Here is a 12,287-nt window from a genome sequence, read left to right on the forward strand (position 1 = left end):
ATCACGCCAAACCTGCTGCTTCCATAAAGGGTACCCTGCACTGTGCGTACAAATAACACCCCTGGCTACGTTGCTACTTGTATGTATTTCAATTCTTCGAACAAGATACCGAGAACCTGAGACACAGCCCAGTCGAGACAGCAAGCGCCATCAACACTATCCCTTTACATCTTTATCAGTGTCAGATAGCTCAAATGATGACCATTTTAGAGATATGAGTCCTCCAGTGACTGCCTTTTTTTTTTTTTTTTTTTTTTTTTTTCATGAGCCAAAGAAGCCGAAACTTCTGTGGTTAGACATGATTGAGGCCAAACTCTGGCTTCAAAGATTTAAGTAAATTACTTAACATCTCAAAGCTGCTGTCTCATTGGTAAAAACCATGTTAAAAATAGCATTATCCAACATAGTTACTGAAAGCACGTAAAAATACTCATTGAATGTTTGCTAACAGTTGTCTTTACGTGTGGTATGCTGGGATATTACCTAGACCATATTATTTAGTCTTTATAACCATCCTAGGAGGTAAATATAATGTCTCTTTTATTTCACTAGAGATAGAGCCTGTGCTTAGACCCTGGGGGTCTATATACCACACTTGGAGAAACTGATCCTCCAAAGATGTATGAAAAATAAAATAACACTAACCCAAGCATCCTGTCAAAGAAAATGTTAGTGTCCTGCTCAAAAATTTCTTTCCTACTCACAAATTCTTTTCCATTTCTCTTTTGACCTTTGCTCTGAGACTCATCCCTATAAAGAGCTACCCAACACTGGCTCCTGTAACATGTCTTTTCTCTCCTCTCTCAGAGCCATGGCTTTCCTCCACAGTCACATTCTGAACCCCGTAGCCTCCAGCAGAGGTATTCCTCTGAGCGATCCGTTCATACCTGTTCTGAGCCCCACTGCCCTGCCCAGCTATAGTTTAGAGTGCAATGATTCCCAGGGGGCTTTTTTTTTTTTTTTTTTTTTTTTTTGGTTTTTCGAGACAGGGTTTCTCTGTGTAGCTTTGCGCCTTTCTCTGGTAGCCCAGGCTGGCGTTGAACTCACAGAGATCCACCTACCTCTGCCTCCCAAGTGCTGGGATTAAAGGCGTGCGCCACCACCGCCCGGCTCCCAAGGGGCTTTTTTAAACCTCACTAGGACTTGCATTATCGACACCAAAACTTCCTCCTATCAGTAAGACCCCTGTTATCTTCACTCTTCTTTATATGCAGATTTTATTCCATGGAGGTCACTCTGAACTCTTACCTAAGTATGTTTCCCCCATCACTCCCACCCATAGAACCCAGCTGCTGTCCACCTGCTCAGCTCTGAGCTGTCTTTCAGAATCATCACAGCTCCCAGTTCTGGAAGGAGGAGTTTCCTGACAGCCATACAATTTTGCTGATTTCTTACATATCTTCTCAAGATTTTTTTTAAATTTCAAACTATCTATCTATCTATCTATCTATCTATCTATCTATCTATCTATTCTTCTTTCATACAATACATCCCAACCATAGCTCCCCTCCCTCCCTTCCCTCCTCCCATCTTCTCCTCCCTTCCTCTGGCATAACAAGATGTAATAAGACTTAGTACAAACCTTCATATCAAGGTTAGACTAGGCAACACAGTAGGAGGAAATAGGTCCCAAGAGCAGGCAAAAGAGCCAGAGACACAACCATTCTCATTATTAGAAGTCCAGTAAAAACCACAAGCCAAAGAAACACAGCTTTATGCAGAGGATCTGGTGCAGACCCATGCAGACTCTGTGGTTGCTGCTTAGGTCTCTGTGAGGCCCTATGAACCCTGTTGATTGTTCAATTAGTTGATTCTGTGGACCTTGTTCTCTTGCTGTCCTCTACCCCTCTGACTCTTACAATCCTACAACTCTTCTTCAGAGTCCCTGACCTCCACTAAATGTTTGGCTGTGTGTTTCTGTATCTGCTCCCATCAGCTACTGGAGGAAGCCTTGCTGATGATGATTGAGTTAGGCATCAATGTATGAATATAGCAGAAAATCATTAGGAATCATTGCATTGACTTTTTTTTTAGTCAATCATGATTGGTTCTACCCTAGGTCTCTGAGCCATCCTGCTTCTGAATCCTAGCCATCTAGGCGGTGTCAAGCCTGGGCTCCTTCTCATGGTGTGAGCCGTAGGTTAGACCAGTCATTGGTTAGGCACTCCTGCAAACTCTGAGCCACTAATGCCCCAGTGCATCTTGTTGGCAGGGCAGTTGGTGAGTGATAGATTTTGTAGATGGGTTGGTGTCCCAGTCTCACCACTGGGAGAGATGGCTTGGGCTGGAGAGATCGCTTAGCCGCCAAGGCTAGGCTCACAACCAAAAATATAAGACTTTGATTGAATTTATCTACATAATCCTTCCCTTTCGAGGGATGTTTGCAAACTTTAGGCACTGCTGGCTACTGAGCCCAGCTCATGACAGAGCATACCATTCTGAACTAGGGAACAGGGCAGGAGGTATGTAGGCATTGCTTAGCCCCTCTCTCAGCCCTCAGCTCTCTAGCATCCTCAGAGCCCATTCTCCTCAATGGTGAATTAGCATGCTTGCAGTATTGATGAAATTCCTGTCTCCACCAAAGTCCAAACCCTTGGAGTTCAGGCCCTGTCTCTATTGCTACTGAATCCCACCATCGGTCATGAGTTAGACCTGTGGAAGATATTCAGAAAATACTACACTGGGGAAAAAAAAGGAGGAAGAGGAGAAGGAAGAAGAGAGGGAAGAGGGAGATGAGGTGAAGAAGGGACAGGGAAGAGAAGGAAAGAAAAATAAAGCCAATTTCTGGAAAACAGTGACATTTTTAAGAGATTTGTTTGAACCGGATTCCTAGTTATAACTAAATTAAATAATCTTGACATCTAGAAATGCTGAGAGCTCCAAGTTTGAGCCACAGGCCTTTTGTTTCTGATATACTATCCTAAAATAAAAGAATGTTTTGGAGCAACATGGAGAGAATTTACAAGCCAGAGATTTGGGAATTGAAGAGGGCTTGCATTAGAACCGCACCTCACTGCGGAACTGTCAGGATAATGTCATTGGAAGTCCACAGCCTGTGCTGTGATGTCACAATGGAGAGACAGAGCAAAGCCAGGCAGCCGGCAGCAGAAACCCAGACAGCAGAGCTACACCGCTGCAGCTTCCCAATCTCATGACATGATGTCTAGACGGAGGCACATGGTGACGCTATCACAGAGGCCAGACACAGAAGGGGCACCAGGACGGCCATTAAATCAGCTCCGGCCAACATGACCAATAGTCTCTCATCATTTTAATGAATTTTTAAATGTAGTTCATTTTTGATGATTATACAAGTAATGCATTCACATTAAAGAAAGCATAGCAATGATTATAAAAAAAATTATGTCAAATCTTACCACCATTAATATTTTATTATATTTCTTTCCATTCTATTTTCATAATATAGTTGAGGGCATACTGAGTATCATGTTGTATAACTTGATTTTTTTCCACTTAATACAGAAGAGATATAAACTATTTATGTTGACTATGTATTGCTTCACTATCTATAATAAGTAGATATTTGAGCCCCAAGATTTTCCTGGATTTTAGGTTCTTTGCTTGCAATATGTCCTGTAAAATGGAGTGGATGATTTTAAAGCTTGTGACACACATTGCCAAATAACTTTCCCAGGGAGTTGTGTCCATTCTTAAATGACGTAATGCTTGTGATTTGATGTGGTTTACACTTCAAAGTTTTCCTACAGTGGAGGCTGAGTCTCCAGCAATGCAGTGTTGAGATGATAAAATCTATACGAGGTAGGATCTACCATAAAGTATTACATCATGGGACACCATCCTTAGGAAGGGATTAACGTTGGTCTCTCCGCGGCTGGTCCTGTGAAAGTGGGTTGCTATACAAGGAGCAACCTAGCCATTCATTCTCCAGCCTCTTGCTTTCTGCTTCACTACATGTTCTCGTCTACAATATGTTTCTCCCATGATGCCATCTGCAATGTTGTGACTGAGCCAGAGGCCATCATCAAGAGCCAAGAGATGCCAGCACTATACTCTTATGCTTCCAAAACTACAAGTGGAATGAAGCTCTTCATTAAGTGCCCAGCCACAAGTATTTGGCTACAGCAGTGCAAAAATGAATCAGTGACACTTAAGGAGGTACTAATAATTCTGTGGCTTATGAAATCTTGGCAAATAATTTTAAAGTATCTCCCAGCTAGCAATAACCTACTCAATCAGTAAGAAACTAATCTGGACTACCAGAACCTGAGAGCATGTGAGTCTAGTCAGGTGTTCACTTCTAACTCAATTGATATTATTAGCAAGTTACTCTGTATGACTTCATTTTCTTCATCTAATGAAATGGTATACATTCTGTAGTATGGCTGCATATTTCTTCGAAGTTTGATCTCTAGTGTACCAGTTTTTTTTTTTTTAAGATTTATTTATTTATTATGTATACAGTGAGTGTTCAGCCTGCAGGCCAGAAGAGGGCACCAGATCTCACCATAGATGGTTATGAGTCATCATGTGGTTGCTGGGAATTGAACTCAGGACCTCTGGAAGAACAGCCAGTGCTCTTAATCTCTGAGCCATCTCTCCAGCCCCTAGTGTACCAGTTTTTAAACTGTGTATCCAGGTGAGGGTTAGGGAGAAGACAAGTTCCACGGTCAAGTTCATTTGAATAAATTGTCTACAATGTGCCATCTATGTACATTTAAAATGCCTGATAGTGTTAGGGGCTCTGCATCTTACTTTGCTCACACTGTTATTTCCCCACTTACTTTAAACTCAAACCATGCTGTTCTACAAACATCTGTAAGGCTATTGAGCACAGTTGAAGAAATATTGAGCTAACAGGAGTTTAGAGTCCATCAGCTGCACATCTGAACCCAGATTCTGCTGCTCACAACTGAAAACAGATAACAGCTTGTAATACTCTGGAGTGAGATCATGCATGAGACCCTAAGCAGCAGCCTAGGACACATACCAGTTTTTCCTAATACTTTCAATTTAGCCATGTACAAACTGCTCCATCTTCATCAGAAACATGCCCTGTACAGGGCTGTGGACCACTGAGATACTTTGTGTGTATGTGTGTGTGTGTGTGTGTGTGTGTGTGTGTGTGTGTGTGTGTGTGTGTATGTATGTGTGTGATATATGTGAACGAGCATGTAGGCCAGAGGTCAATAGTAGATGTCTTGCTGAATTGCTCTACACCCCATTTATTAATTCAAGGTCTCTCCCTGAACCCAAAGCTCACTGATTGGCTGGACTGGCTGTCCAGCCAGCCTCAGGGATGGATCTGCTTGTTTCTACCTTCCCAGCACTGGGATTACTGCCACATTCTGCTGTGCTGGTCTTCTACCTGAGTGTTGGGAACCCGAACTCATATCATCCTGCCCTGTGGCAGGCCCTTTGCCGACTGAAACATCTCCCCGGCCCTTACTGACTTCTTAACTCAGGGTGGCACGTTAGACAAAGGATTTAAAATCTAGTTGAATAAGCAACCTGAGAGTCAAATGCTTGACCCCAGAATGTGGCCACCTCAGCAACTTAGAAAGCAAAGTCATTAATTAGCTACTTACTGATCCTAAGCCAGTAGGTCCGAAAGCCTGTCTGGTTATTACAAGGCAGGTATCCTAATACACAGGTTCAGCTTATAGTCAAAGCTGATTGTCACTAATGATATAATCTTGAACTAATCCATTCAATTACATAGGAATTATATCATGAGATGAAGGTATTTTAAACTTGGCTTTGAAAGTGTTCCATCTTCAGCACCCTACACATTGCTAAGCCCACTGAAGCATTTTCCAACTTCATCTGACTCACTCTGTTGGCCATGAGTCCCCCTGGAAGCCCCCTCCCGCTGACCTCCACCATACAACCTCTACTTGCTCTCTTACTCAATGGCCAGTACCTTGGGCTTCTCGAAGAACTGGAATTCTTCAGGATGCCTCTTTGTCTTTCCTTTCCCTTCTTGCTTTTCTTCTTCTCCTCGAGGAGCTGAGATTCGTTCCCCCAGCATCATATACCATCCATGCCAATGCTTTCTAAGTTTAGCTCACCACCCTGGACTGCACTGCTGCCCTGCTGCTCCCCCCCAGGTTCCCCAGCTTCACATCCCCACTCCCCACCGCAGCACAGAAAACATAATGGTTCTAAGTTGAACCTCTTAGTTTTGACTTTCAACCAATTCCTTTCTCAATTGAACCCCATCGTTAGTGCGACCACCAACACATACAAGTTCTCACACTGAATTCCCGGTAGTGGTCCTTATTTTCCTTCTTTCTCTCACCCCTGGAAATGTCTGTCAATTTGCCATTAAAACATATCTCAGGTTTCTTCTTTTTCTCCCACCTCAGTACCAACCATGCTAATTTAAGACCCCATAACATCACCACATCCTTTGATGGTCTCTTATGGGAAAGGTTTTCTCTTTCTTTCTTTCTTTCTTTCTTTCTTTCTTTCTTTCTTTCTTTCTTTCTTTCTTTCTTTCTTTCTTATTTCTGTATAACGAACACAATGTTTTTTTTTAAAATGAGAAATCATGCAATGTTTCTCTTTTATAAGTCCCTCTTGAGTTTTCTTTCTTTTTTTTACTAGACATAAACTAAACTCCAAACCCTCCTTACAATGGTGTCCATGACTCCCTGAGATACAGCCCCTTTTCACCATTTTGACATGCATTCATATGCACACTTTTTTTTTTTTTTTGCATTCCTGCCAACCTCTTTCAGTTGCCATATATCACAAACTACTTCCCACAACAGGAGCGTAGCACCTGCTCATCTCCCCACATTGTCCTCTTGACACAGCTTCTCCCAACCTTCGTGTCTCAGCATAGATGCTTCCTCTACAGAGACTGTCACCCAACCAATCTCTCTATCTATCTATCTCTCTCTCTCTCTCTCTCTCTCTCTCTCTCTCTCTCTCTCTCTCTCTCAAAATGCCTTCTGTTTGAGTCCTTCATAGTATTATTAACAATTTTAAATGAAAATTTGTGTTTATATGTTTATTGTCTAAGCCTGTGTCTTAGTTACTTTTCTATGGCTGTTCTAGGGCACCATGATCAAGACAACTAATAGAAGAAAGTGTTTATTTGCCTTAGAGTTTCAGTGGGTGAACCATGACCATAAAGGCATGGAGCATGGCAGGAGGCAGGCAGGTACAGTGCTGGAGCAGTAGCTTAGTGCTTACATCCTGATGACAGGCATGAAGCAGAGATAAAGAAAACTAAATGAGAATGGTGTGGGCTTCCCAAATCTCAAAGCCTGCCCCCAGTGACACACCTCCTCCAACAAGGCCACGACTCCTAACACTTCCTAAACAGTTCTACCAATGGGGGAACAAGTATTCAAATGCATGAGTCCATGGGGGACAAGTTTCATTCAAACCACCACAGCCTGTAAGTAACAGGAGGATTGGGATATAATTTGCTTATTTTACTACCTAGTAACTAATATACCTAGAATATTCACTTATTAAATAAACAACAAATGAATGATACCAAAATGTATCTGCAAGCCACATAGCATTCCACACACACTTACAGTTCCAAGAGTGTAAACAGGCTTTCCTCCATAATTCATACCCAGTGTCATTTGATGCATAGCTTATAGTTGGTTACTCTGAATATCAATCTCTATATTACTATGACTTACTTTCGAGTCACAGCCACCCAATTGTGGATGTTAATTAGAAGACCGTGTTGCCTGTGTGCATATTAATTCCAGTCGTCTTGATGACTGCTGAGAACATTCACATGGCTCTGGCCCAGACACTTGGGCAAACACACTTTGATGCCCATAAAGGCTATCAAATAAAAAGAAGGAACATGATTGACACTTCCTTGGCATCTACTACATATGGGAGCTATTGGAGAAGTGACGATTCTTCTGGATGCTTGGGTGCTGTTTATGTTTCCTCCAGGATTGAGGTCTTTATTTACATTTCTTCAGTCTCCCTAATGAATTCTGGTTTTTACCAGTAGAAGTGATAGGGTGAAAATCTTTGAGTTATCTTAACTCCAAATTCAGCCCATGGCTTGTTTATCAAAGCAGGAGCTTGTTTTTGAAGAGGTAATTTGTTTTGTTTTCTTGGTGTGAGAGACTGGCAATGGATCTGGTGAAAACGCTGGTCCAGAGGCTGGAAGATGGCCTGTGCCACCACACATCTCAGGGGAATGCACCAAATTGCCCCATTCTTCCCCAGTCTTCAGTTCAAAGAATTATAAGAAAGCAACTTAAGAAGGATGCAGTGATGATTAAATTCAATGTTCATGAAATGTCAGATAAGAAATCTTGTTACCAACATCTCTCCCTCTCTCTCTCTCTCTGGCACTCAGTTTTTCTCTGTAATGTGAGTCGATTAAATTAGATGTTAAGTCCTGTGTAATGCCACCATTTTGAGAACAAGAACAAAAGAACTCATTGACAAAAATGCACTATAATAAATGTCAAAGAAGGTTATACAGATGAAATAACAGTATTAGAAGTGATATAACATCATTTGAACATAGGATGTGGTAAGTTAATATTACACATTATAAATCTTATACAAGTACAACAAAAATAAAGTAAAATACTCTATCCATTTAATATTATAAGATACTAAATTTAAAAGATGATCTAAGAAAGAGAGAAATATGGAAACAAGATATAGGACAAATAGGAAATAGTAAGATGATGAACTCAAAGACATCCTCCACCAATAATTGCATTCAATATAAATGGTCTAATTACTTTGACTAAAAGGCAGAGACTGAGTCTGGAGTGGTAGCTCAGTTGAAGAATGCCTGTCTTGTATATACAATACCCTGAGTTTAATACTCAGCACCACTAAAATAAAAAGATGATGATGATACTAATAATGGATAATCAGCTGAGTCTTTTAAAAAGACAGAAATAATACTTAGACTATGTCTACATGATAATACATTTTAAAAATATGGTCATATATAGTAAAACAAAACATTAGATAGCCATTTGCCATGAAAATGCAAGCAACAAGCAAACAAGAATGACTACATTACTATTAAACAAAATGCACTGCAAATGAAAAATAATCATCTAAGCTAATGAAAGCATTTCTCAATGATGAAAGGACTATTCATCAAGAAGACAGTCCTGTGTGATGGCTCATCTTCCTTGTCTGTCTTCCTGGGTTCAGGATCACTGAGGAGATTGCTGAAGCTCACCCTCTGGGTGCATCTATGAAGACCTTTCCAGGAAAATATAACTGAAGAGAAAAGGTCTGCCCTGAATGTGTGTAGAACCATCCTATGGGCTGAGGGCCCTGACAGAATCAGTGGTATAAGAGAAAGAAGCCAACCAAGAGCAAACATCCCCTTCTCTCAGCATCCTCTCTGTTGTGGAATAAACCGTTCTACCCTCCTCCATCATACTGCCCCTGCTGTGATGTACTAAACCTTCTGAAATTGTTGAGCAAAATACAACATTCTTCCCTGGAGTTATCATTGCCCCCTCAGCCATTTTGCATAGTGATGCTGAAAGGTAAGTAATCCATCTAATCCAGTCAGTCTCTCTCTCTCTCTCTCTTTCTGGTGTCTGTGTGTGTGTGTGTGTATGTGTGTGTGTGTGTGTGTGTGTGTGTGTGTGTGGGTTTGTGTTTAATAACACAGCTTCAAAAGATACACAGTATATACTGATAGAACTGAAACAGAGATAGAGAAACCCACTATCTCTATCTAGATGGACACTGTCCCCCTCTCTTAGTAAGTGGTAGAACAAAGAGATGAAAATTCAAGCCACAGGTTGCCCAACTTGATTTATTTGCAAGTATGTATACTGAACAACATGGAATATCCACTAATGCTACATTCTTAGCCATTAAAGAAATCTCAATAAATTGAAAGAACTTCAAATTTTAAAAAAGTTTCATAACTAACACATACCAAAAAATCTTACTTGAATAAAGCATGTTACTAGAGAATCACTGATTTTGCTGCTAATTGTAACTTCTTTCCATGGTTTTAAGATTTTATATTTATACAACCCCTATTTTTTTTTCATGAGCTTACAAAGTAAACGTGCACCATTAAACACATACACACACACACACACACACACACACACACACACACACACACAAACACATCTTCCACGCTAGGGCTCTCGTGGAATTTTATTTTGGGGGAAAAAAACGAGCACTGTTGCTAAAAATCCAACAAAAAGTTGAAGTCTCTAATTGATCTGGATAAATCTGGAAGACCCATGCCAATTGGCACATTATAAATTTCTTCTTTCTGATTGCTGTCAACCATCCAAACAAATGGAAAAACCAACAAAACAATCCTTCGCTTGCTATCACTGGGAGCAGCTCCTAGTGAATGCTCGCTAAGTGGGAGGCAGTGTCCCATTGTTCTAGGTACTTTCAGCCATTTAATTCCTGCCCTTATTTCCCTCCCATCTTACAAGTGAGTCAAATGAACCCCTGAACGGTTATGTAATTTGCTTAAGATCAAATAACTATTAATAGTCAATGCCGGCACCGGGATTGGAACCCAGGGGAATGATTTTGTCATGTAACTTTCTATTTTCAAAACCAACGTCAGAAGCACAGGCAGTGAACACAAGAGCGCCGTGATTTCTCCCTCAGCACTTTGTAAGGCGTTGAATTGGATCTCTTCTGCCTCAACTTGAAGTTTGCCTCTTCGCTGATCTGTCTTGTTTGATAAGTTCATCAAACATCAGGACTCTGTTCATTTTCAGAAAGGATTACCATGATAAGCTTTTATAATTGAGAGCATCTCAGCTGAGATTTTCTTCACCACCGACCTCTTGCCTATGTCTTCTAATTATTAGCGATGAATTTTATGATGTTTCAAGAGTGTATTTGTTTTAAATACAAGTTACAGACTATCTGCCTGTAAAACATGTTTCCCCTTCTGAACTGTTACTTAAAGGGAATCTCTCTTACTCTAGCATTTAAACAATAATGATTCAAAATTGAGTCAACTAATAAGAACTTGAATACAATAACTCTATTTAAAACATCCCATGTTTGAGAGACAGAGCGTGCTTAAAAGCTGTCCCAAAAGTGAGATTAAGGTGCTGCTTAAGAACCACAAAATATTCAATGGTGAGGTATAAACAAATGAAACCAGGTTGGAAATCTCAGGTAAGTAGAATCAGCAAAATACAACAGACATGGGAAGATATTACCTCTGCTGTCCCCCCAGAGCAAAGGGTTAGACTGACGTGGCTGAGTCTCTCGGTAGCTCCTTGTTTTCCTCCACAAAAATAGTTACATATGTGATCTAAATATATCCTCCCAACTAGTGTAAGATAGGATGGATTTTTACCACTTTCTTATATAGATAATGAAGTAGAGTTAACTGCTTCACACTGCTTGAGACAAATACTATTTATTAAATGTCTACTGTATGCAGAGGAAACTTTACATCCAGGATTTTATTACATCCGTACTAGCTGTTAGAGAAGAGGTATTATAAATCTCAGTCTACAGATAGGAAGACTGAGAATCAGAGAGATTGAATGATTTAGTCTGGATTACCCCACTGCTGCATATTAAGAATGGCCATTCATAGCTGGACTGATCAGATTATAACTAACTGGCTTTTTTCCTGTTCTAACTCCTTCACTGGATTAGTAACAGTATGAAGAGAGGTTCTATTCCATGCCAACACAGCCCACTGCCAACATCGCAGTGTCCTTGTCCCCCCAGCAGAGGATCCCACTTTTGCAGGGACCTGAAGCCTACTTACTGGTTCACCTTCTCTTGTGCAGTCACACTGGGGTGCCATGCCATCAAAGACAAGCCAAAGAAAGCAACTGCAAACATCTCCTCCAGAAGTCACCATCTAGCATCTATGTAAAAGAAGAAAACGGCCTGCTTTAGAAGTTGTAGGTATCTTCAGGCTGGAACCCCAAACATCTTTCAGATGTTTAAAATGGTCAGAAGTTCATCAGTTCCCATTCAATGTGATTAACTAGTAACCAAGGTATTGATTAGCTAAATACCTTTCAAATGGCCCCGAGCCCTTTAGCCCTTTTTGGAAAATACCCACGTGGCTAAGGGAAGGTGATATTTAACTAAAATTGGTTCAGTAAAGAGTTTTCTTTCCAGAGAGAGACAAAACGCAAAATCAAGATACAGTTATAAGAACCGCAGTATTTTCAAGTGGCTCTTGGAGCTTCTGAGGTCAGATGAGTCTGTTGTTCAAGACAGCAGCAAGGCTCAAGGCTCATCTGGCACATCGGCTCAGATGCTACCATCCAGGAGAGTGCAGGAATGTTAACAGTTTCATAGAGGTTCTGCTA

The 12,287-nt window shown here is 40.8% G+C and overlaps 1 protein-coding gene across 1 annotated transcript in view; it reads right to left on the reverse strand.

Annotated features, from left to right (window-relative positions):
* Positions 1–11,940, reverse strand: part of C8a (complement C8 alpha chain) — a 55,228-nt gene extending 43,288 nt beyond the window's left edge. The window contains 1 exon segment of the mRNA XM_028887926.2: positions 11,732–11,940. Coding sequence (XP_028743759.1) covers positions 11,732–11,808 — 77 coding nt within the window. The 5' untranslated portion in view covers positions 11,809–11,940.
* Positions 11,941–12,287: the final 347 nt, after the last annotated feature.

The sequence above is a fragment of the Peromyscus leucopus genome, chromosome 2, assembly GCF_004664715.2.
Source record: "Peromyscus leucopus breed LL Stock chromosome 2, UCI_PerLeu_2.1, whole genome shotgun sequence".
Taxonomy (NCBI): domain Eukaryota; kingdom Metazoa; phylum Chordata; class Mammalia; order Rodentia; family Cricetidae; genus Peromyscus; species Peromyscus leucopus.